At 61.0% G+C, this 26663-nt stretch overlaps 1 protein-coding gene across 4 annotated transcripts in view; it reads right to left on the reverse strand.

Moving 5' to 3' along the window:
- The window catches only part of AACS (acetoacetyl-CoA synthetase), a 63720-nt gene that overhangs the window by 516 nt on the left and 36541 nt on the right, over nucleotides 1-26663 (reverse strand). Inside the window, exons 11-18 of one of the 4 annotated variants that reach the window (XM_042910233.1) lie at nucleotides 25280-25344; nucleotides 25007-25129; nucleotides 22313-22426; nucleotides 18697-18822; nucleotides 14957-15026; nucleotides 14427-14485; nucleotides 13467-13625; nucleotides 9705-11038 (exon numbers count right to left, since the gene is read on the reverse strand). In XM_042910233.1, the coding sequence (XP_042766167.1) occupies nucleotides 10854-11038; nucleotides 13467-13625; nucleotides 14427-14485; nucleotides 14957-15026; nucleotides 18697-18822; nucleotides 22313-22426; nucleotides 25007-25129; nucleotides 25280-25344 (901 nt within the window). In that variant the 3' untranslated portion in view covers nucleotides 9705-10853. Of the gene's footprint in view, nucleotides 1-9704; nucleotides 11039-13466; nucleotides 13670-14426; nucleotides 14486-14956; nucleotides 15027-18696; nucleotides 18823-22312; nucleotides 22427-25006; nucleotides 25130-25279; nucleotides 25345-26663 lie in introns of those variants that run through there. The other 3 variants (XM_042910235.1, XM_042910232.1, XM_042910236.1) reach the window with 3 other exon arrangements.

Raw genomic sequence — 26663 nt, forward strand, 5'->3', positions numbered from 1 at the left:
TGGCCCAGCAGTCAGTGCCCAGAGGGGACCTGGCAGCCATCACCGAAACCCAGGGACCGCGGCCAGCCCGAGGCTGTGTGACGCGGGTCAGCTCCTGCAGCCCAGGCTGGGTGGGACAGCACAGCCGTCAGCTCCCTCCCGCAGACGCCTTTTCTGTCTCTGGTCCCCACCGGCGGTGCTTAAGCACCGACTGCAGGCAGAGAGCCACGCGCCGGGCCGCCCCGGGCTTCCTTTCTGCATGGGGCCCCGCTGTCTGGGCCACAGAGGACACCGGTCCGGCCCTCCCGGGAAGGGGGCCACGGCGGGGGGGACACACAGGCAGCACGGCAGCCAGACTGCCTGGGGCCTAATGCCAGTTGCGTCCCGCATGCTAATGCGTGGCCCCAGGCAAGTCTAACACCTCGGTCTCCCTTCTGTGAAAACAGGGACCGTTTCGGCATCTTCTCCGTGCGGACCTGGGAGGATCCAACGAGTTGCCCGCTCAGGCGTCGCCACCGGCCTGGGCGCTCCGGGAGGGCGCGCTCAACCGGCAGCTTCTGTTCAGGCTCAGCCCACACACGCTCGGCTTGGCAGAAACCGACTTCATTCTTCCGTTACCCAGAGGAAGGTCTCCCGCGAACCCCCCTCTCCTGGGGACACGACATCGACGTCAGTCACGTGTGGGGGTCCCCCCTCCCCCCAGGGCTGTGCCTAAATCCGGGCAGGGGCCGGAGGGAACGTCTTCTCATGGTCCTCTCTCCCGCCGTGGCTCCCGCTTGGGCGGCCCCCCCTTGCTCGCTGGGATCACTTCTGGCAGAGCCCCGGGGAGGATGACGATGAGACAGAGGTCAGAGGAATCGCGCGTGCAAAGCCGCGGAATGGTGTCCAGCCTGTGCCAGGCGGTCACACTATGCCAGCTGTCATGACCACGTGACTGCAAGAGAAGCTTGTGAAATCTCCCAGTGTCTATACTGGATCCAAATAATAAAACAAGTGGAGTCTAGACAGACACGCTCGCAGGCTAGAGTCGAACCCCTGGCCATCGGCTGGAGACAGCTCTTCCTTATTGTCAAATTTGCAGTTCGCAGAAACCCCATTTTACAGACGGGAGAGCTGAGGCCGCGTGGTTGAGAAACCCACACCCATTGTGACCCCGCTGGCCGAGGCCGGACTTGGACCCAGAGCGTCTGCTTCAGATTCACAGCCTCCTATGCCTGTGCGTCCCAATAATGGCTGTCGCCTGGACACAGAGCAGGCTCCTGCTGTCCCCACACTTCCCCAGGCTGCACCCGACCTTCTCCTACTATTACGCCACCAGCTCGGCCCTAAAGGAGCCGCGTTCTGAAGACTATTGCTACATAACTAACCCAAACTTAGCAGCACAGACGAAAATAATTTTATTATATTTCATGGATTCCACAGTTAGAAATTCAGGCAGAGCCCAACTGGGTAATTCTTCTGTTCTATGTAGCGTCAGCTGAGGTCGCTCAATGATATTCAGCTGGCAGACGGCTGGTCTGGAGGGTCAGAGATGGCCCCACTCGTGTGCGGGGGACCTGCTCCACGGGAACTTTGGACCAGAGCGCCCCCATGTGGCTGCTCCAGCCTGGTGACCTCAAAGGCAGCCAGGCTTTTTTTTTTTGTTTCTGGTATAATTTACACGTAACAGTGGGTACATCTCAGAGGTACAACGATACCGGTGCGGACGTAGGTAGAAACACAGACACAGATATAAAACACCTTCATCCACGCACGCACTGATGGACACGGAGGTGCCTCCCGTACCTCGGTAGTTGTGAATAACGCTGCACTGAACACAGGAATGCAAGCAACTCTTTGAGATCCTGTTCTCATCTTCTTTGCCTGTATGCCCAGACCTCTCACGTGGTCAGGGGCTCCCCCCGGAGCGGGCAACCCCAAAGGGACGAGGCCGAGCTCCAGGGCTTTCCCGGCCAAGCCTATGAAACCACGGGCACCACCTGTCCTACTCTGTAGATCGAACCAGTCACCGGCCCACCCAGGTTCAAGCAGAGGGGACACAGACACACCCCTCCCCACCAGAACGCCTGTCAAAAACTGTCCTGCCGGTTTCCTTCAGCCACCACCGCGAGGCACTGCTCCTCCCAGAGGAAATGCTAGCTGCGACAACCCCACAATTTTGAGAGAGAGGGTTACCCCAGATGGAGCTGCTGCCCCTCAAAAGGGGACCCGTCTCGGGTTACATCTGGCTGATCCTCAAAACCCAAGTCTGCATTTGCGGTCTGCGCGTGCGAGGCTCACTTGCGTTCGTTACACGCGAACGTCCAGAACCAGAAAAACCAATTTTCTTCAGGAATTCTGTTGGGGAACTCTTGCGGGCAAGATCCAGGCCATGCTCCCTCCCGGCTCCCTCCCGAAACAAGGCCTCCAGGGGCCTTCACGGGCACCATCGCCCAAGGTGGAGCCGGTGAGGTGGGGAGAAGGCCGTACCCTAGGCTCCAAGTTCAACAGCACTTCCCCTCCATCCGGCCGTTTCACGGATGCCCCCAAACGGTGCCGAGGAGCCCGCGGCCTTGGGAACCAGTCCTTGCAGACCCCCTCTGCCGTCAGCAGGCTCCCTGAATCACCTGGAAGGGACCTCCCCCCCACCCCCCACTCTCACTGCAGAGGCTGGCAGGGGGGCGGGCCCACAGGCCACCTGCAGGGGCGGTCACATGACCTGGCTGTGGCCAATCAGAACTTCTCGTTCCCCTGGTCAAAGTGATTGGGTCTGAGATGGGTACATGACCTTGGCCAGGCCAATGGGATTCCTCCCCAGGCCTTAGCGGAAGGAAAAACAAACAAACAAAAAAAAAAAAAAACCTGAGACTGAAGCTTACACAGAAGGAAGGACTAGGGGCTGTAAGGTAACTAGCGAATGTTTATTCAGCATCTACCAGGTGCCTGCCTCTATTCCTAGGCCATGGGATGACTTCACCCTCATCACAGCCCTTTAAGATGCAGTCTTTTAACCGCCACTTTTATAGTGAGGAAAATGAGGCTCAGAGAGGTTAAGGAACTTCTCTATGGTCACACAGACAACCATACTCCAGATCCAAGTACCTGGGTTCAGCATAGGGTTGCCGGGTTTAGCAAAACTACAGGACAGCTAAGTTTGAATTTCGGATAAACAGTGAACGCTTTTTTTTTTTTTTTTGGTGTAATTATGTCCCAGGTAGTATTTGGGATCTATTACACTAAAAAGCTATTCACGGCCTGAAAAAATTCAAATTTAACTGAACATCCTATATTTTTTAACGTATTTTATTTTTACGTATTTATTTTGTGAAGTAGGCTTCATGCCCGGCACAGAGCCCAATGCAGGGACTTGAACTCACGACCCTAAGATCAAGACCTGAGTTGAGAGCCAGAGTCAGACGCTCAACCGACTGAGCCAGCCAGGCGCCCCCTGAACATCCTTCATTTCACCTGGCAACCCAATTCCAGAGTCCACACCCCTAACCACCACACTCCACTGCCCTTAGAGATTCCAGGACAGATACCGAATCGTGATGATATGGTCTCAGCCCCTGGGTCCCGCTAAGCCTGAAGCCACCGTTAAGAGATGGCTTCCTGTCACAGTGTCAGGTCCAGCCGAAATGAGGCCTTGACTACGGTGGGGACCAAGGGGTAGAGAGACAGGAAAGAGGTGAAGGAGGAAGAGCCCAATCCTCAAGGACCTGGGCAGGACAAAGGAGACAGGACTCAAACACAGAAAGGGGCTAAGTGGAGCGTGATCCTACGTGCTGAGGCCCGGGCGACTGCGACTGTCTACGCACTTTCCACTGCTGCATAATAAGCTATAATAAATTATCACAAACGCAGTAGCTCAAACAACACTTGTGTATTACCTCTGTGGGCCAGGAGGCTACGCATGGCCTAGCTCATGCCCAGCTCAGGATCTCACAGGCTCAATCAAGGTGAAGGTCAGGCTGTGTTCTCATCTGGAGGCCCGACTCGGGAAGGATCCCCTGCCAAACTTCTTCAGGTTTATGGCAGAACTCATTTCCTTGAGGCTATAGAAGTCACGGTAGCTTGCTTCTTCAAAGCCGTGAGTCTCTGCTGTTTGATTTCAGGGAAGGCCCAGAGCCTCATATAGAGGACTCGCCTGATTAGGTCAGGCCCACCAGCATAGCCTTCCTTTTGATCAATGCAAAGTCAACTGATTAGGGACCTTAACTGCATCTGCAAAATCTCTTCACCTTTGCCATCTTCTGTTGGTCGGAAGCAGGCCACAGGTCCCACCCCCATCCAAGAGCAGGGGGTAATGCAAAACTGTGGGTGCTAAGGGCAGGAATTATGGGGGCCACTGTAGGGTGTATCCACCACAGATGGGAACAAGTCAGTCCAGACTGGCACAACAGGTGTCCCAGGGAGAAAGGATGTGAGCCCAGCTCTGACGGACTGGTGGTGAGCAGCGGGTGAAGCGTGAAGGGGGAAGGAGAGGGGAAGGAGGAGAGAGGTGATGGGGGGGGCTGGAGGGGGGGGAGGAGCAAGCCCCCCCCCCCGCCCCGCAGGAGCCCTTCTGTCCAGCCAGTCCTGGCCCAGCACGGGGGGCTGCAGCTGTGGAGGGCGGGGGCAGCTAAACGTTCATCCGGAGTCTCGCAGACTTTTGAAAGCCAAGTGGGATTTCAAGGCTTTGCCTTCCAGAGTTTGTGTCACAGAAAAACAGAGCGCTTCCCTCCCGCCCCGATTTTCTCAATCTGGAAACCCATCTTAACAGTCACCAGGCCACGGCTTGTAGCTGGGCTGGGGCTGGGGAGCAGAGAGACAGAGGGTGTTAGAGAGGAGCAAGGGAGGGAGGAGGACGGGCCAGCACCTGTGAACAGATGAGAAGAAAGAGAGGGGCTGGTCGCTGCCCCCCACTCCCCAAAAGAAACCCACGCGCTCCTCCCGGACCCCCCACCCAACCCGCCCCAGCAACCAAGGAGAGCCGCTTCCACACCTAGGAGGGATCACGTGACCCAGGCCTGGCCAATCAGCACGTGCTCTCCTCCTGATCTAAATGGTCCAATGACCTTCAACATGGGAACTCAGGTTGGAAGCACCAGGGAGCAGATCTCTCTCCCCTCCCAGCGCTGAGAGGACACCATCCTGGAGCCGTAAGTATCCAGGCTGCCACTGTGAGGGGAGAAGCCATCCGAGAATGCAGTCAACACAGGGGAAGGCGAAGCTGACGCACGGAGACAGGGAACCCCGACCACGCCAGAGCCCCTGGATCCAGCCACACCTGAAGCTGCTCCTAGCACTGCAGTTTTCAAACTCGTGCTTTTTGTCTGCTGGAGCCAGTCTGGGGTGGGGTTTCTGTTACTTGTAGCCAACAAAATCCCGAGTCACGGTTCGAGAAAGGACGCGGAGACCGCAAAGAAGGGGACCACGCCAAGCAGGTAAATGGTCAGCGGCAATGCGAGAATGATAAAGTCAGAGCCCGGAAAATGGAACCCAGGTCCAGGCCGTGTGGTGCCGCTGGACCACCACCCCTGTTCGCTCTCCTCAAACCCACCCTGACTTGTGATTTAGCCGTTGGGGTCAAGGAAAGAAGGAAGTCGCAGGAAGAACAGGAAGGCATCCCCTCCAGCACGTGAGTCCGCTAACAACTGTTTCTCCCCTGGAAGCCGTCTAATGAAATCATGAGGCCATCCGCTCACCGCCGTGACGGTCAAGGGTGCGCTCCAACACGACCCCCCGTGGCAGCGGAGTCGGTGCTTAGCTCGTGATGTATTTTCAGCATCGTCGTAACAGGCCTTTACTTACTTGCTTACGACCGTCTCGAAGACTTGGGGACGCGACGGCAGCAGGCTTCTAGAACGGACGTAAAAAGCAGCCGTGGCTCGGAGAGCAAGAACGGCGGCTCGTCAAAGCCGGAGCCAACACGAATCCTGCCTGTCCCGGCTGTGTGTCCGACACCGACTGGCTTGCTGGACCGGAAGGGTTCTCGTGTTTTGCGCACAAGCGGTGCCGGGGCCGTAGCGAGAGGAGAGAGGAGGCGAGAGGAAGCTGGGAAGAAGTCTCGCCACCGGGCGCCCTTCCCGCTGCCCCCCACCCCCCGCCCTCTGAATGCACGTCCACCGGTGTCACTGCTGGGCTCAACACCGTCACGGCTTCCTTGTGGCTCTCGGGACCCGACCCGCGCCCCACATGCTGCACCACGGCCCCTCCCCTGCTTGGCTCGGTACCCTACCTTCTCCAAACCACCCCCCCCTGTTGCCCCGGGTCCGTCCGTTCCCTTCTCGGGACCTGGACGCAGGCTCGCTCTCCTCCGCCCACGGGCCGCCCCCCATCTCCTCGTGGTGGCATCTTCCCTCCGAGGCCGTGCTCAGCGCCGTGTGCCGGGACAGGCCTCGACCGTGGTGTCCGGTCAGACCACCTCTCCCTTCCTTGCTGACCACGGGCCCTGCCGGACACGCTCACTCCGTGGCACCAGAGGCTCACCACCCTTGGTGACCACCGGCCCCGGGGACAAACACAGGGGCACCGGTTGAGAGAAGCTCAGTGCCTGGTACCTGGCTCTGCGGAATACCCAGGGAAAGCCGCTCGGCCTGCACACAGAGAAAACTGTCCCCTAACTGGAATCTGTTCAGGGCCGAGGCTGAGGCGGTGGGGCCGTGAGCAGCCACAGTCGGACGAGGCAGGTGTGACGGGGGAAGATTCCCGCTGGCCCGCCCACGAGCGGGCGCTAGGCTTGCGTCCCTCACCCTGGATTAGAACAGAAATACCCGGGGCGCCCGGGGGGCTCGGACGGTTAAGCATCTGACTTGGGCTCAGGTCATGACCTCAAGTTCGTGAGTTCAAGCCCCGCATCCCGGCTCTGTGCTGACAGCTCAGAGCCTGGAGCCTGATTTGGATTCTGTGTCTCCCTCTCTCTCTGTGCCCCGCCCATGCTCGTGCTCTGTCTCTATCTCAAAAATAAATAAACATTTTTAAAAAACCGTTAAGCAGAAATACCTGACGTGTTGCCTGCCCTGCTCTTCTGGGTTTTGACAAGGGTGTGAGGTCAGCACACGCACACCTGCACATTCACCACATACACGTGTTGACACGTAAATACACGCCTTCCCGCACACGCGGACGTTTGCACACCCACAAACGTGCACACACACGGCCAGAATGTCGATAAAAGCCAAGTCTGTCTCATGAACCTCACGGTCTAGCTTCGAGATGCAGAGACAGAAACACAAGCAGCACACACGCGCTCTATCCCAGGCTGACCCTCCAGCTGCAGGCCAGGTGTGGCCCAGCTGAAGCGCACCTGCCCAGCCCCGCTGCGTGCACCTGCGGGCTGAAGGGGCCGCTGGGCCGGAAGCAGAGCGGATGGGGCTGCGGTGTGAATGGAGCGAGCCAGTGCCGGTCACGTGCACGGGACTGCCGTGCGGGGGAGGGCCCGGCAACCAGACGGAAGAAACTCGGGTCCCTTGGGTGACCCTGCGGAGCAAAGCCACCTACCCAGCCCCCCACCCCCACCCCCACCCCACCCGTTTACTTCAAAGCTGTCGTAGGGGAAAAACTCTTTCCGACCGAGCCAGATTTGGGGGCGCTCATCAGAGCAGATGAGCCTGTACCCCAACGACACAACTTCTCCCCGGTACACGTGTGCGCGACTGTCCCTGTGAAGGCGGAGCCCGGGGCTAGGGGACACGGCTGGGCCCTCAAAGGGAGTTTACTCCCCATGAGACGTTGCCCTGGGACCTCGAAGCCCGAGGGGAGGGGAGGGTCTCTGCTGGTCACACACGTCCACAGTGATGGCGGGTGAGAAGGCCAGGGAGACACCCTTCCCAAGCCTTGGTGGGTTCAGCCATTCGCCAGGGGCCCGCCAGGGGCCCGCCAGGGGCCGGGGATCCAGATGAGGCAGCAAATCTGGGGTCCCCCAGGGCTCACACGCAGGGAGGTGGGCCAGCAGGCAGGTGCCCGCAGCAAGAGGGGTCATTTTGGGGCCAGTGCAGAGGAAGCACGGCACAAAAGGGGGACAGGTCAGGGATCAAGTGACCCCGACACGGTGTTCCAACATCTCTAGGATCGTCTGCACAGGCCAGGAGGCGGGGGTGGGCACGGTGTGAGTGGGAAGGGGCCGTCCCCCTACAGAAGGTTCCCGGAGGTGGGAAGACAGACCCAGAGAAGGGACAGCTGCTTGGGGGCCCGCAGGCCGTGGGAACCCCCCACCCCACCCCAGCCAGGCCACGCTGCAGACCCCGTGCTTCTGGAGGGGTGGGGACGAGCACGGTGGGGATCAAGGAGGAGGAGGGAGGGGCCGCTGGCTGGCGGGGTGGCAAAGGCAGAGGCAGCTGGCCGGCAGGTGCTCGCAGGGCGACGCCCAGGCCAAGGCACCTCAGGGGAGGGTTGCGCCCCACGGGCGCTCGATGGCTGTCGTTCAGACCATCCGTCTCTCATTAATGAAGCTGTCCAGCGTGGCTTGTTAATGAGGACGCGTGGGCTCAGCCAGCCTGGGGGGTCGTGCTGGAACTCAAAGGGCACAGCAAGTAAGCTCTCACCACTCCTCAGGCACAGTCGGTCTGAAGGGTCAGGCCCGAGTCCTGGGAGGGAGGGGGCCGGCAGGCCGGTCCCACAGGGAGGATGCGCCCAGCCTGGGGTCAGTCAACCGCCAGGGCTCCCGACGGCCCACACCGCCCGGGGACCGCTCGCCGTCTTCCTCAGCGGCGGGACCCGGCCAGGCGGGCAAAGTGAGGCAGGCAGGACGAGGCCCCAGACGTGCCGGGTGGAAACGTGAGGTTCCGTGGTCAGGGGCGTTAAGGCTGCACATGGAATTAGGCTTTGCTAATCAGTAGATGTTACAATAGGGGGATTATCCTGGATTATTCGAGTGGAGCCACCGTATCTCAGAGGTCTCCTGTGTGGCAGAGGGAGGCAGGAGCCGCCACAGGCTCTGGGGACGGAGGGATGAGCCACCGGCCAAGAACGAGGGCGCCTCTGGCGGTTGGAAAAGGCAAGGAAGGGAGTGTCTCCTAGAGCCTCCAGAAGGAACGCAGCCTGCCTGCACCTTGACTTTCCCTCAGTGACACCTGCGTTCGGCTTCTGACCTCCAGAACTGTAATACATTTGTGTTTTAAGCCACTGGCTTTGTGGTAATTTGTTACAGCAGCAACAGGAAACGAATAGGAAAAAGGTAACAGGTCCTGTTTAAAATGCTCAGACCTCCAGACTCCCCTGCAGCGAGGGGTGGCCGTGTATGGCCCACCTCTGGTCACTCAGGCACAAGCAGATGTGCAAGGGGTGGGTTTTCCAGAAAACCCACCGTTTGGCCAATTGAAAGGGGACAGGCTGGGGGTGGGGGGGTGGTTTCTGCCCCTCACCCAGCCCTCCCGTCACTTCCTCCTTCCTGCCTGGAACACGATGGGAGCTGGGAGGCAGGCGGAGACGGAGGGCGGGCAGGGCACAGACCCGCGCTGGCCATCCGGCAGCTACCGCACGGCCCCGGGCACACACTTGCCTCCAGCTTCCCGGGACAGGAGAAAAGGAAGCCCCGCTGGGCTGAGCCCAGATTCGGTGACACGCGGCCAGACCCACAGCTCCTGCGATGACAAGGGCTGTTGTCCAGACACCTGGCTTCCTGGAACCGTGGGGGAGTCCAGGGTAAGGACAGCGCCCTCCTCTGGGGTGCCGGCTCCACGCAGAGAAGTCCTCGCTGGCCATCTGGTCACCCCGGACGGGTGCTAAATACCAGGGGCCCGGGAAGGCTCCAACCACGTGGCCAAACGTCTCCCCCAAGGCAGGGCTCCCGGCTGGTTCTGCAGCACAGGCAGCATCGGGACCTCGGATCCAGTCACCCCCTCCAGAGAAAACGTACCGGCCCGCCACACGTGAACAGATGTGTGCACGCACGTGTATATGCGCGTGTGTGCATATGTTTATTGTATAAATTCTTCATGGCGCTTTTTCCCCGAGTTTTTGTCATCCAGAAGAAAAGGGATTCGAGAAGGATTTTCGTTGCGCTCAGTTTTCACAAGTACAGAAACAAACATTAGGATTACAGGAATCAACACGCTGAACCCAAAGTGCGTACCAGCCACCGGCTGCAGCACCCGGGACTCGATTCACAAGTGCGGGTATCACAGCTGCGACTTGAGGCTCCCAGGGCTCCGGGTGGAGGGCGCGGCAAGTGTCCCCCGAGGCCAGGCAGCTCCGTCTGGGGAGGACCCCGTGACGGCCGCCCGGGCGGCCCGCCGACTCCCCGAGAGCACCGCCACCCCGCAGGGCGCACGGCCAGCTCCGCGAACGCCCCCCGCACGGCAGACAACGGACGTTAAAACGCTCTGAAACCATTCAAAGTCCGCGAGATAAAGGGACCCCGTTAAAGCACAAAACCCCCGTGTCCTCCAGAGGGAGCTTCCACCTGCGGGTCAGAGCACACGGCCCCGCCAGGAACCGCGGGGACCCGGTGCGTTGCACACAGACACAGACGCGCAGGGGTGGTCGGCCACGGGGGGCAGTTCACGGGCGACAGCAGACGGACGGGCCCTGAGCCAGGAGAACACACAGCTTCACACGTTAAGAGAACAAAAGAGAGCAACAGGTGCAAGGCTGCAGCGGGGGTGTGCCGTCGCCAGAAAGCCAGCCGGTGCCCGGAGCGTGGCCGTGGCCGAGGCCGTCGGCCGTGACCGCCCCCACACGGGCGAGCCCCGGCACCCGGCAGCGCGTGCCAGGGCACACGTGGGAAGACACACACACCCTCGAAGCCTTGCCACACACACAACCAAACGCTCCTCCCTCTCGGCCTCTGGTCCGGGGAGACTCGGGCCCCCGCCCGATGCAGCTGCACATCAGAGACGATCTTCCCCAAGCCCGCAGACGCTTGCCTTCCCAAGGGCTGTACATGTCTAAGCGCTTTCTGGAAGCCACGGAAGTCACAGCACAGACACGTGTGGCCGAGTGTGGGGCGAGCCGGTCCGACTCAGAAGTCCCGCAGCTCGGGGATGTCCCTGTACAAATCCAGGGTGTCGGGGTTCGAGAAGGCCCCTCGGTGCTCCACGGCCTTTCCAGCAATGACCTGCTTCACCGCCGCTTCCACCTTCTTGCCGTTGAGGGTGTACTGCCAGGGCGGGCAGAGAAAACAGACAGAAAGGGACCTGAGCCCTCAGGGGAAAAGACCCCTCGGGCTCCGACGTCCGGGTGTCCCGACCAAGACCGAATGGCCTCCACCGGCAGCCAGACGGAGGGCGACCCGGCAGCCGGGCAGGTGTGCCCAGGAAGGCGGCTTTCCACCACGGCCGGCGTCTGGGGGGCTGAGGGCCGATCCCTCAACCCGGGTCTGTCCCCTCGGGCGTGAAGTCGGGGGTGCCAGCGCCCCTCCCCGCGCTGCGGGTGGGGTTCTCGGCGCTCGCCGCTAGACTACTTCTATTCAGTTACTTTTCCTGACGTCACGACACCTCCCTGTGTCGTCCGACCCAGCCGTCACTTCCGTGCAAGCGGCGGGCGGCTCCCTGCCCCTCGTCACCGATCCCCTCACCAGGGAGCTCGTCCGGGAGCCTCCCGACACCTCCCCAGATCCCTCCTCGGAACCCTCGTCCGGGCCGGCCGGGGCACTTCTTTCCTCGCAGTCAGAAGCCTCCCAAACGTTCAAAGCTCCCTCTCGAACCCACGCCTCGTGGGCCCAGCCCGTGGTCCCAACAGGCTTCTGGTGGCAGTGCGGGCGTCAGGCCAGGAGACGGCGGGACAGAGCCCGTGAGTAACACCGCCGGTGCCCTCAACTCTCCTCCACGGGCACCACTTTTGCAAACCTGAGATGTAATTAAAATTCATGCACTCGAAAGACTCAGGCGACGTGTGAACTAATTAAGGATGTAAGCGCTGGCTTCCGGGGGACTGCCTGTCACTTGGGCGTCAGCCCCGCTCGCCCTGAAAAGCAGGAGTCTCACCTGCTTCGTGTGCGTGTAAGCTTTCCACGACAGGTCCGAGAACGACTCAGGGGAGCTAATGATTTATACCCTCCGTGAGCTGACAAAACCAAGAAGGCCTCGTTTCGGGAGAAATCCCGCTGCTGTTTCCTCTGGCGAGAAGGGTGGCAGGGAGGCAGAAAGTGCCCAGCTCCAGCTCGGGCCTCCCCGAGAGATAACCGTCATCTGCCTCCCATCGGGACGGGCCAGGCTTCTCCACCGAGGGCGGCCGCCTGGCACCCGCCAGCCTCGCCGTGCCCCCAGGGCCCCGAGTCTCCTTGGCTGGGCCGCCCCTCCCCAGCTCGGCAACGCACAGGGCCAACCCGGTCCGTCAGGGCAGAGCACGAGGACCGGAAAACACGGGGCCTTGAAAAACCTCGAGGAACCCCTGAAATGACTCCCCAGCCCAACCAGAGGGGACAGCACCCGGGGAGAGCGGGCAGAGGCAGAGCTGGGCTGACAGGGACCCGGGCGCCAGGCTGAGGACAAAAGACGGTCACCACGACCCGTGTCTCCACTGAATCCCCGTGAGCGGACACGGCTGGGGAATAACCCTCCCGGCAGCAAAGGACACACTTTCCGTCTCAACAAGAGAAAGCCAAGGGGAAGATCAAACTCTAGTCACTCAGAATGTGCCAGAAGCACACAGAACCGGTTCACCGAAGGAAAGCCTTAGGCCCTCATCGGGAGAAGGCAGTAAGTGTCCCTCCCTCCCTGAGAGAGCCACCGTCTCCGGAGTCATCAGGAGTCACCGACCGGGAGAGACAGACAGACAGACAGACAGAACTCCCGAGCTGTGCCTTAACCAAAATGTGACAGAACTGCAGGGACGGTGTAGCAAGTCCCGGCCCTGCCCGCACCCCGCGTATGCACCCCTGCTCGGGGCAACATCAGGGCCCTGCTCCAGCTGCCCCCCACCCCCAGCCCCACCCCCTCAGCGGACAGCTACTCCGCAGGCCTCGGAGACGGGCCGGCTCGGTGCGATCGGCGGGCTCCGTGCACACGCGCGGGCGCACGCACTCGGCAGTTTCCGCCGTGGGCTGACGGACGCGTTCGCCGCGTCGGCGGTCCGAGGGAACGCTGAGATCCCATCTGGGCACGCCTCCTCCCCCACCCAGAGCCTAAGCAAAGTGCAAGGGGGGGACGAGCCTCTAAATAGACTCGGGTCTTCTTTCCACGGGCAGAACTCAAAATGCAAAGGCAAGGGCAGCAGCCGCCAGCGGCCCTTCGTACCGTCAAAATTCATTTTCTCGTTAATAATTCCGAGAACGCACCGAGCCCGCCCCGGGGAGGGGGGCGGGGGGGGAGCCAGGTGGATGCGCAGGGCCGGGCCCGCCTACCCTCCCAACACAGGCATTTAGCACAAGTTACTCGAAAGGCAAGTCGGGAAGGGTTAAAAAGAGAGAGAGAGAGAGAGAGAGAGAGAGACGGTGGGAGAGAAAAGAAAGATGCCGTTGCCAGGCAACGCGGACAAACGACACACAGAGCGTCAGCTCGCTCCTCGGGAGAGGCCGGGCGGCGTGGGGGGCTCCCGGGTGGCGGCTGCGGGGGCGGGGGCGGGGCGGAGCCCGGCGGGGCACCTACCGGGATGCCCTTGGTCTCCAGGATGACGCTGGGCACGTGCCGCGCGGAGAGGCCGCGGCGGATGGCGTTGCGGATACTCTTCACCAGGTCGGGCCCGAAGGCGTGGCCGGACGCCATCTTCAGGAACAGAAGCACCCTCTCCTCCCCGTCCTTGTTGTACTGGGGGACACAGAGGCTGTCCATCACCTCCTCGAAGGCCTCCACTGCAGAGACAGGGCAAGGGGCCACACGCTCGCACCGGCCCCCCTCCCCCCTCCCCGGGGGGAAGAGCCCCCCAGGGGGACAAGCAGAACGCCCATCGCCGGTGAGAGGCACAGCTGCAGCTTGAGCTGAATGGTTCCAAGAAGCCAAACTCAGGCCTGACTTACTTAACTACAAATGAATTTAAAAATAAAAAGGAAGCAAATGCCCGTGGTGGGGGCTCCACTGGTGGGGGGAGCAAAGGCTGGGAGCAGACAGATCAGGACTTCTCCGTCCCGGCTGCGCAAACAACCTTGATGTGACAGCAGCAGGAAGCCACCTCCTCGGAAGGCTGATTTTATGGCCTCGGTGGGCATTTTAAAGGCCCACGGATGACTGTGCAGCTGTCCTTATTTAGCGTGCTGAATGGTGCTGTGTGACCTCCAGCAATCACACCACCTCTCTGTGCTGCTTTTTCACCCATAAAAAGCAGACACAACTAAGCAACCCAAGGAAGCTCGCTGTGAAAATGAAAGGTAACAGAGCAGGGATGGGACCCTGTGACCTCAAGAATACCGACCGCTCTGGGATCTTACAGCTACAAGCAACGGGGACCAGGTAAGTTCACCAATGTCCATTCCCACGGCTGAGGCAAATGGGCTAGAGTTATGCCAAAAGGCGGGGTCTTTGTAAAACGGGCTCCGGGGCTCCCCGCTAGGACAGGCTGCCCCCCTCCGGGATGACCTAAGAACAATTTCAGGAGCAAGGGAAAATGCGTACCAATGTTATAGATTTCCGAACTGCCGAATCGCACTCCGTTGGGGTTGAGCGTGCCGTCACTGGAAAGAGAGACACGGTCACAAACACAGGAGCTCCTGAGTGAGGCACGTCGCACGGGGATCGGGGGTGGGGGCCACCACCGCCTTGCCACATGGCAACACCGGGCCCCGTCACGAAGGCTCCCTCCCCTGCTCTTTATCCCCACCAGCCACCTTCTCTCTCTCTCTCTCTCTCTCTCTCTCTCTCTCTCAACCAAAAGCCAGACAACAAGGGAGTCCCCTTTGTGTGGAAACACCTGTCCCTTCACTGTCCCTTCCCACCTGCACAGGTGTGGCATGTGCCCAATACCCACACATCCCAGGTCTGAAAGGGCGGCTGCTACTGTGGACGGATGCTGGCCGCGCCTTGGCCACAGGCCTCCCACCCCACCCTGGGGCACGGAAACGTGGATCGGGCCCGGCCCCGGCCCTCGGGGAGCAGACGCAGGCTGCCTCCTGTCCCTGCCTCGATGCCTGGGGAAGACCCCTCACCTCCGGCCCAGCATGACGATGCCCCCGGTCTTGGGGTTGATTCTGCAGTAGTCACCGTGCGCCCAGACACCTGCAGGGAGGCAGACGTGCTCCGTCACCCCGAGGAGAAGGGGTCCCGACCGGCTGCCCGGACAGACGCCCACGCAGGCCTGACGGCAACACGATTCGCACGATTCCGCAACGTTAATGCCCGTCTGCGGACGCGGCTGAGGCTCAGAAACCAGGAAGGGGGGTGGCTCTGGGGAGCCAGGGGTAGATGTGACCTAGACAGCGCCCGCCCCAGGAGCACCCCTTCCAGTGGGGGCCCCGTGCACCCGGCCCTGACCCGCACCAGCAGGCAAGAAACACCACTCCTGCAGGGCCCGCCCGACAGGGACCCCGGGAAGTCAGGGGCGCCGACCCCAGCAGCGAGGATGCCGGAGGGGCCGGGGAAGGTCAGTGGGAGCTTCGGGGGAAGGCCCTCTGACTGAACGGTAGGAAGCACAGGCCACGCTTTAGGAGGACGGGGTGGTCTGGGACAGCGAGAAAGACGGTCCAGAGGGGTCCGGACCGCTCTTCAATGAGAAGAACAGAGGCAGCACGAGCAGTGGGAGAAAACTGCGACAGTCTTAGCAACGGAGGCCTGAGCTAAGGCACCAGCCGTGTGGACAGAGCTGAGTAGCTGGTGAAACCCGGGGGACGTGCAAGGCGGTGGGGGCGGGCGGATCAGAGGTGACCCTGAGACCAGGCAGCTACCTCCCCCTGTGTGGCGGGGTCCCGGGCTGGCCCTCACCCTGGGGTGCAGCAAAGCTAATATCCCAAGGGGTCACGGCCCCAGCCTCGGCCACGCCCTCCCCCCACGCCGCCGAGGCGATTGCCAAGGGAGCGGCTGAACCAGCCAAAGGCCTCCTCCCGCCGACAGATGCGGTGACCCCCCAACCGGCCACACAAACGGAGGAGACGCTCCCTGCAGCCACCAGGGGCAGCCTCGCCTCCCGAAACGAGGGGGCCCCTGCGGCCCGGAAGGGAAAATGCCAACTAAAACCAGCCGTGGCGTCTCCACCGAGAGCACCCCTCCCTCTCCAATCCTACAGAAGCTTCCGGACCCGAGGGGCTAACCCAATCAGCTCACAACCGTCCGGGAGGCACCACCCCAACAACATGCTCTGCTGCTGCTCGTTCACCGTCACGGCCACACGCTGCCAGGAGCGTGGATTAAGGCCCGTTGAGAGGGAAGTCAGGGCGCCTGTCCGTCTGTCTGTCCGTCTGTCTGCAGGGAGGGTGGTCCCTGGGAGGCGGTTTGAGACCAAAGGACCCCTGAGCTCACTTACTCTGACGCAGAAGAGGACCGTAGGCCTCAAGGTCCTTCCTCCCTCCTCCCCAAGCTGAAGAACGAACCCCCCCTCCCTGACCGCACTTGCAAAAGATTCACCCCCACAAACAGGGAAAACTTCCCGGGACTGCAGGTGCTACGTGTGGGGTGTGGGCAGGAACACAGGAGACCGGCTTTGCACGCGCAGTCCCGGGACACAGAAAGCCGCAGACACAGCAGCAGGGCCTGTCCTGCTCACGTGGGGACTCGGGCGCCCGTGCTGGCACACGGTCTGGTTTATGCGCAGCCCGGTGTCCCAGGAGTTTGATAATTAACGCACGGCCCCGGAAATGGAGGTCAAACGGAAGACGCAAATGCACCCTGAAGGAGCGGTCATTTGTGACAACGAAATGGTTCCGCCTCGTACAAAACAAAGTCGGGAGGAGGAATTCACAAGGGGCTGGTGGCTCTGGGGCCAGGCTGTCACAGGGTTCCTCGTGGGCTTCCGCAGGCCTGCAGCTCCCACTGTGTCCATGGCAGGCAGACTGGCTCTGTTTCTGCACCCCCCCCCCCCCCCCGACGTGAGTGATGGTGCCTGGGGACGAGCATGCCAGCGTGAAGGGGGAGACCCGGCCTTCTCCTGCTTTCCCCCCTGGAGATCCAGCGCAGGGAACCTCTTACGGTGAGCACGTACTTTTGTACATTAAAGAAGAGTGGCACAGCGTTCCACGTACACAGACGCGCCATCACAGATAAATCGCACAGTCACACGCTTCTCTTACTGAACGCGGGACCTCCGTCCACTTTGGACTCTTTTGCTGACGAGGGCTGAGGGACACTGGCCGTCTCCATGTCATCAAGCCCAACATGCTGGCAGCTCGTGGGCAGGCCTAGTGTCCCGTGTCCTCTACACTTCCCTGTGCCCATTTTGTTTCCATTTTGCCTTGGCTGCCAGGAAACTCAGAGCTGAAGTCATTGCTCTGTAGAATCAGAACGGTCTGAATCTTTCTTCACTCTGTTTTTCATTTCTCTTTAAGTTTTTACTAGGCTTTTAAAAACAGTAAGATGTCATGAAGAAAACCAAAACGGCTCATAATTCCCCCACTCAGACAACCCTTTGTCGTGCATTTATTCACAGACTTACACACACAGACTTCCTTTCCAAACACAAAAGAGATACTACGCCCTCTGTGCTGAACTTCTGCTCTTCGCTCACTGATTTTTCTTGGATATCACTGCCTGCTTACATTCTCGCCCGGCCTAAGGGTGTCTGGGAGTCTCCTTCCTGCTACAGCAAGGACGACCTTGCCTTCCAACTATTTTCTTTAACCATCAATTCCAATACAGTGTAAGAATCTCCCAGTGCTGGGGAGTGGACAGACGGTCAGGTTCAACCCGTGTTCACCCGGTCCGTGACCAACAGCTTCAGGGTCCCACTGTCTTCACTGCCTTCCTCTGTGCATACTGGTTCCTATACTGCACCTACTCGCAGGAAATACTTGAGGCATCTACTTACAAAACTGACTATATGATGAGATTCTTTAAGGAGAATCAGAAATTCTGTCCTGGGGATAAGCGGAATCCTATGATCAAGCAATGATTTCAACTCCGATTTTCCTGGCAGCCAAGGCAAAAATGGAAACGCAACGGCGACTCCCGAGTGGGAGGTGTGGTGCCAGGACGGTGGTCCTACGCAGGCTGTGCAAACGCGCAAGGCCAAGCGGGAAATGGGAGAGGTCCGCGGCAAATTCGGCCACCAACGGTCACCTGCCCTTCTCAGACCGTCCACACGTGGTTAATGCAAAATCGGATCACTCTCTAGACACCGAAGCAAATACTTGGACCAAACCGCCCTGGGACAGAGGGCTTGCCGAACTGTGAATGGCGCAGCTGCGGGAACTCAGCGGTGCTTCTGAGACAAGGCAGGAGGGGGCAGGGGCTCTGGGACGAGGCGTCGCTCAGAACACGAACCGGGAGGGCGTCAGGCTGCGCCAGAGTGACCAGCGGGTCGTAAACCACCCCACTGTCCAGCCCCTCGGTGAGGACCGGCTGAGGGTGCGTGGGGCAGGAAGGAAGAGTCCGGGCCAGAATCCGCTTGCACACGCCTTCCCCCCCCCCCCCCCCGAACGGGCCGCGCACAGTCCTGAGTAAGCGCGCGCGTCCGCAGCCCTCCCGCGGGCAAACCACTGGCTCGCGCCGGCTCCCGGCAGCAGCGACTGGGGCGCAGGGGCTCTGCGCACACGGGCCGGTTAAGGGTAAGTTAAACCCGGACGCCGGTTTCCCGTGACGGCCTCGAGCTGAAGGTGACAAGAATCTGAGCAGCCGCTCACCATCGCCCCTCTGGCGGAAGGGGCTGTGGGCCGCTCCCCACGCGCGGGCGGAGGGGGCACATCCGGAAGCAGAGCCCGCGGGCCCGGCCAGGCCGAGTCTGCACCCGCAGCCCACGTACCTGGGAACATGGAGAAATAGGCCTTCCTGTACTTGCTCCCGTTCTCGTCGTTCCAGAAGTGCGTGGGCTGGCAGGGGATCGGCTTGGTGCACACCAGCTCCCCGCTCTCTCCCCACACCGCCTTTCCTGGTTTGGGAAGAATTCAGAATAACCTCAGCACCCAAGGCAGCCACGCCCCCTGGGGTTCTCCCCGCCCCCTCGCCAGCCCCCCCCCACCCCACCCCCCTTACGCGCCGCGCCGTGCGTGGGACCCACGTGAAGGCACAGCGCGCCCCTGGTCACGTCAGCGCCCCTGGAAGCCGCGCGCACTCCTCCCCTGAAGACCTTCCCTCCCGGCGCGTTCCCCCCGCACCTCCCTTCGATACGTGATTTGTTTTTCCCACACGGGGGTCAATACTTTCACTCCACCGACACCGTCCTGTGTGTTTCCGAACCACGTACACGGCCTCGCGCGGCGCGTGTCCAGCGCCGCTCCCAGTGTGGCACCGGGGGGACTCGCTCATCTACTACGTGGTGTTCCAATCGGGTCGCTCGGGGCTCGTGATTTCCCGTGTGCAATCACGAGCATTTATTCCTCCGGAGACGCACCTCTCTGTCGTTCCCAGCTCTGCTCCCTAGCGCACACACACCACGGGAGCACCCCCACGCACACCACGGGGAGCGCGCACACATCACGGGGAGCACCCGCACACACACCACAGGGAGCACCCCCACGCACACCATGGGGAGCACTTCCACGCACACCACGGGGAGCGCGCACACATCACGGGGAGCACCCGCACACACACCACGGGGAGCACCCCCACACACACCATGGGGAGCACCCCCACGCACACCACGGGGAGCGCGCACACATCGCGGGGAGCACCCGCGCACACACCACAGGGAGCACCCACACACACCACGGGGAGCACCGACACATACCCCAGGGGGAGCACCTACACGCACACTACGGGGAGCACCCCCACGCACACCATGGGGAGCATGCGCACATCGCGGGGAGCACCCGCACCCACACCAGGGGGAGCACCCACGCCCACCCCAGGGGGAGTACCTGTACCCACACCAGGGGGAGCACTCCCGTGAACACCACGTGGAGCACTCACACGCACCCCGGGGGGAGCACCCCCACGCACACCATGGGGAGCACTTCCACGCACACCACGGGGAGCGCGCACACATCGCAGGGAGCACCCGCGCACACACCACAGGGAGCACCCCCACGCACACCACGGGGAGCACCCCCACGCACACCACGGGGAGCACTTCCACGCACACCACGGGGAGCGCGCACACATCGTGGGGAGCACCCGCACACACACCACAGGGATCACCCCCACGCACACCACGGGTAGCACCCGCACATACCCCAGGGGGAGCACCTACACGCACACTACGGGGAGCACCCCCACGCACACCATGGGGAGCACGCGCACATCACGGGGAGCACCCGCGCCCACACCAGGGGGAGCACCCGCGCCCACCCCAGGGGGAGTACCTGTACCCACACCAGGGGGAGCACTCGCGTGCACACCACGGGGAGCACCCCCACGCACACCATGGGGAGCACTTCCACGCACACCACGGGGAGCGGGACCACCCGCGCACACACCACGGGGAGCACCCACACGCACACCACGGGGAGCACGTGCACATCACGGGGAGCACCCGCGCCCACACCAGGGGGAGCACCCACACCAGGGGGAGCACTCGCGCCCACACCAGTGAGAGCACTCGTGTGCACACCATGGGGAGCAAGCGCACATCACGGGGAGCACCCGCGCCCACACCAGGGGGAGTACCTGTACCCACACCAGGGGGAGCACTTGCATGCACACCACGTGGAGCACTCGCACGCACCCTGGGGGGGAGCACCCGCGCTCACACCACGGGGAGCACCCCCACGCACACCATGGGGAGCACTTGCACGCACACCAAGGGGAGCACCCGCGCGCACACCACGGGGAGCACCTGCACATACCCCAGGGGGAGCACCTACACGCACACTACGGGAAGCACCCTCGCCCACACCAGGGGGAGCACTCGCGCACACCCCAGGGGGAGCACTCGCGCCCACACTAGTGAGAGCACTCGTGTGCACACCACTCAGAGCACTCACAGGCACACCATGGGGAGCACACACACATCAAGAGGAGCACCCGCGCCCACACCAGGGCAAGCACCCACGCACACCCCAGAGGGAGCACCCACACCACGCGGAACACCCACACCAGGGGGAGCACCCGCGCACACACTATAGGGAGCACCTACACGCACCAGGGGGAGCCCCCATGCCACACCAGGGGGAGCCCCCGCACGCACACCATGGGGAGCACCTGCGCACAAACCACGGGGAGCACCCTCACACAGGTCTCCTTGCTCACAGGTGCAAATGCTTCTCCAGGGGTAGAATTGAGGCAACACGGGGTACCCACCTTCACCCTCTCTCTCCATCACCACATTGTGAGCTCAACAGGTGGCACTGAGGCACACGTGCTGCCACAAGGGCAGCCTGGATTCCAGCCCCAGGCACAGCACAGGCCACGGAGGCCACAGAGACAGGACCAGACCGCGTCCCTCCCACTCCCACTGAGTGGGCCTGTGGAAAGCCGGCTGGTGCCCGTCTATCCAGCACCTTCCACAGTGCAGCAGGGCGGGACTTGCACTGAGAAGCCATCACCCCCCATGCATCCACGGAGGCTCCCGGGTTATCGCGTGTCCGTCACCTCGCCTAGCTCATGCCATCCCACCGAAGCCCCGAGACAGAAGACGGGCAGACAGGTAACCGTGTGCCTCTGGAAGCGTCTGTTTCTCTCTGCCAGGAGCATCTCCTCCCGAGCAGGCTACCGAACGCGGCGGCAGCCAGAGCCAAGAGAAATGGTTGGACGGTGGGGAGGAAAACAGACGTACGGAACCAAGAACTTTTCTGAGCAATGACCCCAGGCAGCACCAGGGAAAAGCCTTCTTCTGAAGATAAGAACGGATTTCCAGAAAGGTCTCTGGCAACACTCTCTGTGAACTTCAGGAGAGACCCTTCCTGCACTCCCCAGGCTCGCAGCCCGGTGTGGCCACGACTGCTGCTGTCTCTCCCTCTCCCTCGTGCAAACGGGAACGGGCACAACCTCCCCGTGCACTCCGCCAGGTCGAAATAATGGTGGCTGCAGTGCAAATTTGTGCAGTGCACACACCACACGCCAGGCCCTGTTTGGTGCTGGAGACACAAACAGGCTTTGCTGATTTATAGCCAGTGGCTGCTAACAGGTTACAAAGCAACCCAGAGAGGCCAACCCCCAGCTCCCTCACTGGGTCCTCGTCAAGGTCAGGGTGTCAGACTAGCAAGGCAGTACGGCAGCCTCAGCAGCATCTCCGACATTTGGATGCCGGGGGAACGGCCGCCTTCCTGCTATTCCTGAACACACAGCTCTCCACTGTGATCCGGCCGACACCGACTTCCCAGGTGGGCAGGCTGAAGGGGGTTGGGGCCGGGCCGGGCGAGAAGCTGCATCACTCTGCAGGCGAGCAGGGCCTCCCCGCCCCGGGAGGTTCTGCAGAACTGACACCAAGCATCCAGGTCACGCCCGGGCACGGAAAGAAAAGTGGTCAGTGAAGCCGTCACCTTCCTCGTTCCAGGCTTCCACGGCCATGCCCAGGTTCCGGGCCTGAATCTCCCCTCGGTACACAGGAACAGAGAAGTTCTGGCCCATGAAGCAGGAGATGATGTCGGTGCCACCTGCAGACACGACAAAAGGAGATCCACATTCAGAAGACGGGGACAAACGGCCGAGTTTATTACTGGGGAACACCCCACGGGGGAGACCTCAAAGGACAGCTAGTCCCACTCTTTCTCGAGATAAATACAGAAAAACCCCCGGATGGTTCCGGCTTCTAGAGGAAGAAACGGAATTGCAGCAAACCGCCCGTGTCTGGGGGGTTTATTCTGTGACCAAGGCTTCCTGCCGCAGGACGCACAAAACAGATGACCTCTCGTGGTCACCTCGAAATTCAAGACGCGGGCTCAGGGAAAACGGAAGCTTCGCCCGTTAGATCTACGGCACGGGCATCATCTCCCAGACGGTCCAAAGGGCACGGAGGCCCTTTGCTGGCGTGTGCACGCACGCGGCCGCTGGGAGAGCAGAAACCCCAAGGTCCGTTCAGCGAGGGCCCCCCACATGAGGCCGCACGGGATGGGAAACACTCCAGTTTCAGGAAGGAACTCGAAAGCGAGTCCAATCCCAAGAGCCACGGAGACAGGAGCGGCAGGAACCCCCGAAGCCGGACCCACCGCTGCCGACAACCGTCCCCTTGCTCCCCTCCCCATGAAAACGAGGATCACGCTCATCTCAGCGCCCCGGGCCCCAGGGGGGGTGCCAGCACGGCCCCCAGATGAGCACCAGATGCTCTCAGGGGACGCTGTGACACACACAGCACCGGCCCGGTGCCGAGAGGCTCTGAGCCGAAACGGCCCGCTGTTAGAATGTCACCGAATCGCCCAGCAGTACCGTGGAAATCCACTTCCCGAAGCTTCTACAAACCAGCATTTGGGGCAGGGAACGTGGGTGGCTCAAGGCCCACAACTCTCAGGAGGGTAAGGAGCGGACGTGAGTCTCCCGACACCTGGCTCTCCTCCCAGCGGCCAGAGACCCTCCACGCAGACAACCTGCTCATACAGACAGGAGCTCCTCAACCCTATTCCTGCTTCTCCCGAGGACCGTCTTGTCTCAGGACACACAGCTGTTATGTCTCAGGGCTTCACGGCACCCCACCGAGTGGTACGCGGGCAGCAGACATGTATGGATGTCGTCTATCGTGAGGCCAATGACTCCACGAAATAAGGGACCGGATCCCCGGCGTGCCCACCCACTCGGCCCCTGGCGATCCCACGCTACAATCCACTCCTCGTGAGGGAAAACTGAGGCCCAGAGGGGAAAGGGAGGTCCCAAGACCACTCTCGGACGTTGGCGGGATCCCTGCTCGCCCCAACGGCCCAAGACCCCCAGCCTCGGGCCAAGGGTCCAGCTGGAAGGAGGAGGGCTGGCGGGGGCGTCCTCAGCCTCAGGCTTCCAGCAAATCAAATGGCGTCTTTTAAAGATGTGCTTTCAGAAGAATACAGTCATCTAAAGATTTTGATGAGCTGCGGGAGAACGAAGCCCAGGTCGCACCGTCAAGGGGGAAACGTGGGACAGCGGGAACCCTACGTCAAATGCCCCCCCCCCAACACTGCTGTGCCACCTACGCACAGACAGACAGCCTCTGACAGAAACCGGCACGGGCTTCCTTGGGGAAGGAGGATGGGGGCGGGGTCACCACCCTATTTCCTTTTGGATTCTGAATATACAAATTATCTTCACACAACTTTATGTTAGGAAAAAAGTAGGGAAAAAAAGCCACTTGAAATCCCAACGCCCATACGCACACGCGGGCGTCCACACACCTGCACACGTGCCTTTCTTCAATCTACGAAGGTGACCACACTTGATAACTCTGGAGTCTGCTTTTCTGAACACATCACAACCCTCTCTCAATTATAGTAAGTAAGTTTCCATCTAAATAAAAATCGTCATCGTCTCCCTTCTAACAGCTGCAAAAACGAAGGATGCACCATAAATGATTCCATCAGTCCCCTTCTACTGGGCACACAGGTCATTTCCGGCTTTCAATGAACATACGCAACGTTGCAACGACTGTTCCTATACACAGCCGATTCTTAGTATTTACAGATTCCGTAGTTGCAAATTCTCCTACTCGCTAACTTTGTAACCCCAAAATCGACACTCGGGGTGCTTTCAAGGTCGTCTGAGAACGTGACCCGAGAACCAAGCGGTGAAAATCTCGAGATGCCCGACACGCACGTTCCCGGCTGAGGTCCAACCAGGCGGAGAGCCCTGCCCTCTGGCTCCAGCTCCGTCACCGCGAGGACCGGAGGACCGCGAGGGGAGGAGCTCAGGCTCCGGGGCGGCTGCGCTGGGTTTGAATCCCTCCACCGCGCCCCGTTAGTGGGGCATCTCCAGCAAACCTTGTTTTCCCTTTTGTAAAATGAAGGAAACAGAATCTACCACAAAAAGCCGTTTCCGGGACATGAGATCGTAACTGACGTGAGACACGTAGGTGCATTATCTCCCCAGGAGCCACGGTTCAGCATCTGCCAACTCGGCGACTTTCTCAAACCTGACTACCAGGGACAAGAAGAGCCAACGTGCACAGAGGCGTGTGGGTCAGAGGCTGTGCGCGCCGGGGGGGACCGGCCCGGTCGTGTCCCGTGTCCTGATTCCTCCAGCACCCCCTCCCCACAAGCACACAGAGGGGAGCGTACCTGAGATGGAACCCAGAAGGATGCTGCTCTTAATGCACCTGTAGACATAGTCGTAGCTTTGGGCTTTCAGCGGGGAGCCGGTGGACAGGACCGTATGAAGCGTCTGGAGACTGTGGGTTTCCACTAGGGCGAAGGACCACGGAAAGATTAAAACTAAATCCGACACCTGTAGCCTGGCCTGCGTGCAGGAAACAGGTAACGGAGCAGCTCTGAATTGCCTGGCTGGCAAGACGGGGAACGGGCCAGGTGCTGCGAGAGGCACGCTTTACTCACTTGGCTTCAGGTCTTTCTCTTCGAGCACAGCCAGCCACTTGGCACCCGTTCCAAGGATGGTGATGCTAAGGGCACGGGAGGGAAAGAAGACAAACTCTCGGGCTCCTGCACAGGCCATGCACCGAAGCCTTCTAGGATTAGTGACTCATCGCTGACAAGTCTGCAAAATCCAAGACACGTCACTTTCCCGGGCTGAACTGATGCTCGCTATTGAGTTCAGAGTGAGTCACGACACTGTGTTTACCGTCGGGGTACAGCAGGGACAGGTCTGCACGCTGACTCTTAACATGCCCAGAACCCTGGGTCCCCGGACCACGAGGCTCCGTGGAAGATAACGACCCACACGACAACCCACTATCCTCCCGCTTACGGGATATTTTCTCTTTTTCGGCCAAAGGAAGCCATAAAATCAAGACCCCTCGGCCGGCCCCACATCGACTTCGCGCTCAGGCCACAAGGGTCTCCTTCCCCGGCACACCTGTCTCAGTCCCGCTCAGGGCCTGGGCTCTCGTATTCCCTCTGCCTGAACGTGTCGTGGCCCCTCCCCAGGTCTGGAGGTTCAAGTCCCGGCCCCAGTGCCCTTGCCTCCGAGGGTCTCCCTGACCCCAGGGCACCAATGGCACTTCTTTCTCTGTCTCCTTCCCCCATTCGGGTGCCAGCCCCTCGAGGACAGGGACCTGTCCCCCTCCACCACCGTGCACGCCCCGGGGCCCGGCGGGGGACGGGGCACGGAGCGCACACCCAGATACGCGCGGGCGGGTGCACAAATGATACCGGCAAAGGGCCGTCCCGCAAGTGCACTTTGCAAGGTGAGCTTGTCGGCCCGCCACCAGGCTCCAGCGAGAACTCTCGCACTCAGAGACAGGCGACACGGGGTAATCCGGGGGGCTTTGACGCAGGCCCAGTTACTGACGCAGCCCACACAGAAGACCCCAGACTTCTGGCCCCAGCCCTCACCCGAGTATTCCCCGAGCCAGGCTCCCAGAGCCCAGAAATACACCCCAGATGATGAAGAAAGCCCGTCCTTTGAAAGAACCTCGTCTGTGCCGACACAGCAAACGCCCAGTCACCAACCGAGGGGGCGAGTCCGTGCGCTGGCACGGTATCAGTCGGCGAGGATTTCATTCCTACATTTATCGACGTTATTTTAAAAACCAGACGCCCTGAAACGGCCCCACAAGATCCCTGCCGTTCAGCCGCTCGCAAGGGCCGCAGCTCGTGCTACAAACCAGCAGGATCTGACGTGACCACACGCGACTCAGTTTTTAATTTTCGCCTCACCTGACACGCACCCCCCCCTTCGATCGCCGTTGGCAGTGGGAGCAGGCGGCGGAGGCCTGAGGCCCTTGCACGCTCCCCTCCCCTCGGCTCCCGCCCGGGCCGT

Source organism: Panthera leo, chromosome D3 (assembly GCF_018350215.1).
Source record: "Panthera leo isolate Ple1 chromosome D3, P.leo_Ple1_pat1.1, whole genome shotgun sequence".
NCBI lineage: Eukaryota > Metazoa > Chordata > Mammalia > Carnivora > Felidae > Panthera > Panthera leo.